The sequence below is a fragment of the Mus pahari genome, chromosome 14 (genome assembly GCF_900095145.1).
Source record: "Mus pahari chromosome 14, PAHARI_EIJ_v1.1, whole genome shotgun sequence".
Taxonomy (NCBI): domain Eukaryota; kingdom Metazoa; phylum Chordata; class Mammalia; order Rodentia; family Muridae; genus Mus; species Mus pahari.
The window spans coordinates 45,249,386-45,251,033 of record NC_034603.1 but is presented as its reverse complement, the minus strand read 5'-3'; the positions used below and the strand labels follow the sequence as shown (position 1 = coordinate 45,251,033).

The following is a 1,648-nucleotide window of genomic DNA, read 5'->3' as shown; positions in this document are numbered from 1 at the left end:
CACGCCTTTAATCCCAGCACTTGGGAGGCAGAGGAAGGTAGATTTCTGAGTTTGAGGCCAGCCTGGTCTATAAAGTGAGTTCCAGGACAGCTAAGGCTACACAGAAACCCTGTCTTGAAAAACCAAAAAACAAAAAAAGAACTTATCTCTTCCTTATTAAGTTTATGGCATAGAACTAGTGGGAGGGAGAGTTGTTCTGATGTTCAAGTAATACTTGTACATACATACACAAAAATCATGGGAACTTAGGATTTACTATGTAGCCATTGAAGCACTGGCTTAATTACATCCAGGTTCTAGTGTTACTGATTTGGTCTGGTTTTTTAAAATGTTTTCCCCATTGGTTTGTAAAGTAATAAATTATACCTTTGTCTTTTGAATTGTATTTTAGGAGTTAAACAAAAGGCAGACTCAAAAGGATTTGGAACATGCAATGCTATTGAGACAGCATGAATCAATGCAAGAACTGGAGTTTCGCCATCTCAACACTATTCAGAAGATGCGCTGTGAGTTAATCAGATTGCAGCATCAAACTGAGCTCACTAACCAGCTGGAGTACAATAAGAGAAGGGAACGGGAACTAAGGCGAAAACATGTCATGGAAGTTCGACAACAGCCTAAGAGTTTGAAGGTACCGTTAGTGTAAGCTTCTTGATAGAGTCATATTTTTAGTCATTGGGAGGTTGAGTTGACTTAGTCCTTTCATTTTTAGCATGCTTAACTTGGGTTTCTGTGTGGACAGCCTGTTGCTTCGTTTACTTATCAAAGAAAAAGAATCAGCAGAAAATTTAACTGCTGAAATTCTTTTAAAGATTTATATCTGTATTTTTATATATATGAGTGTTTTGTTTGCATGTATGCCTACATACCAGAAAAGGCGTCAGATAATGAATGCCATGGATGTGCTGAGAATTGAACTCAGGACCTCTAGAAGAGCAGCCATCTCTCTTGCCCTGGACATTCTTAATTAGTATTTTAAAAATATGCAGTGTCTGATGCTGACATTGTAGTCTACAGGTCAACATGCTAACCTGTTAGTTTCCTCTTAATTTCCTAAACAAATATGTAAAAGTTAATTTAATTATACTTTACAATGGCACTAAACTGAACCTAGTGATTTGAGCTAGGCAGGTGCTCTATCTCTTAGCTAATCCCCAACTAAACTTCGTATTTTCTGACATGTATATTGACCAACTTAATTTAAACCTGTCAATATTTATAATGATAAAAATAATTTTAACATAGGTTCTGTCTCAGTGGTAGTAAGTGAATAGATTCTCACTTTTATGCTGAACTAATATATCTTATAGAAATATATCTCCTTTAATGTGTGCTTGTTTGTCTGTTTATTTTTCAAGACCTGGTTTCCTGGCTATCTGGAAGTGCTCTGCAGTCTTGAACTCAGACATCCTCCTTCCTCTGCCTCCTGATTACTGGGGTTAAATGTGCACTTTCACACCCAGCTTAATAAAAAATGAATAAAACCTTTTTAAAGGCAATTTCTTAAAATATTTCTATCTCAAAAATATTTGTTGAGTTTCTTTGTTTACTCCAAGGTGTTTGTCCCTGCCTTGCATCTAGCTTTTATGATTTTCTTCAGCTGGGCATGGTGGCACACGCCTTTAATCCCAGCACTTGGGAGGCAGAG

The 1,648-nt window shown here is 36.8% G+C and overlaps 1 protein-coding gene across 2 annotated transcripts in view; it reads left to right on the top strand.

The window, feature by feature from the left end:
- Taok1 (TAO kinase 1) overlaps nt 1-1,648 on the top strand; it is a 91,776-nt gene that overhangs the window by 77,375 nt on the left and 12,753 nt on the right. For both annotated transcript variants that reach the window (XM_021213125.2, XM_029546656.1), the window contains one exon: nt 392-631. In XM_021213125.2, coding sequence (XP_021068784.1) covers nt 392-631 — 240 coding nt within the window. The remainder of the gene's footprint in view (nt 1-391; nt 632-1,648) is intronic.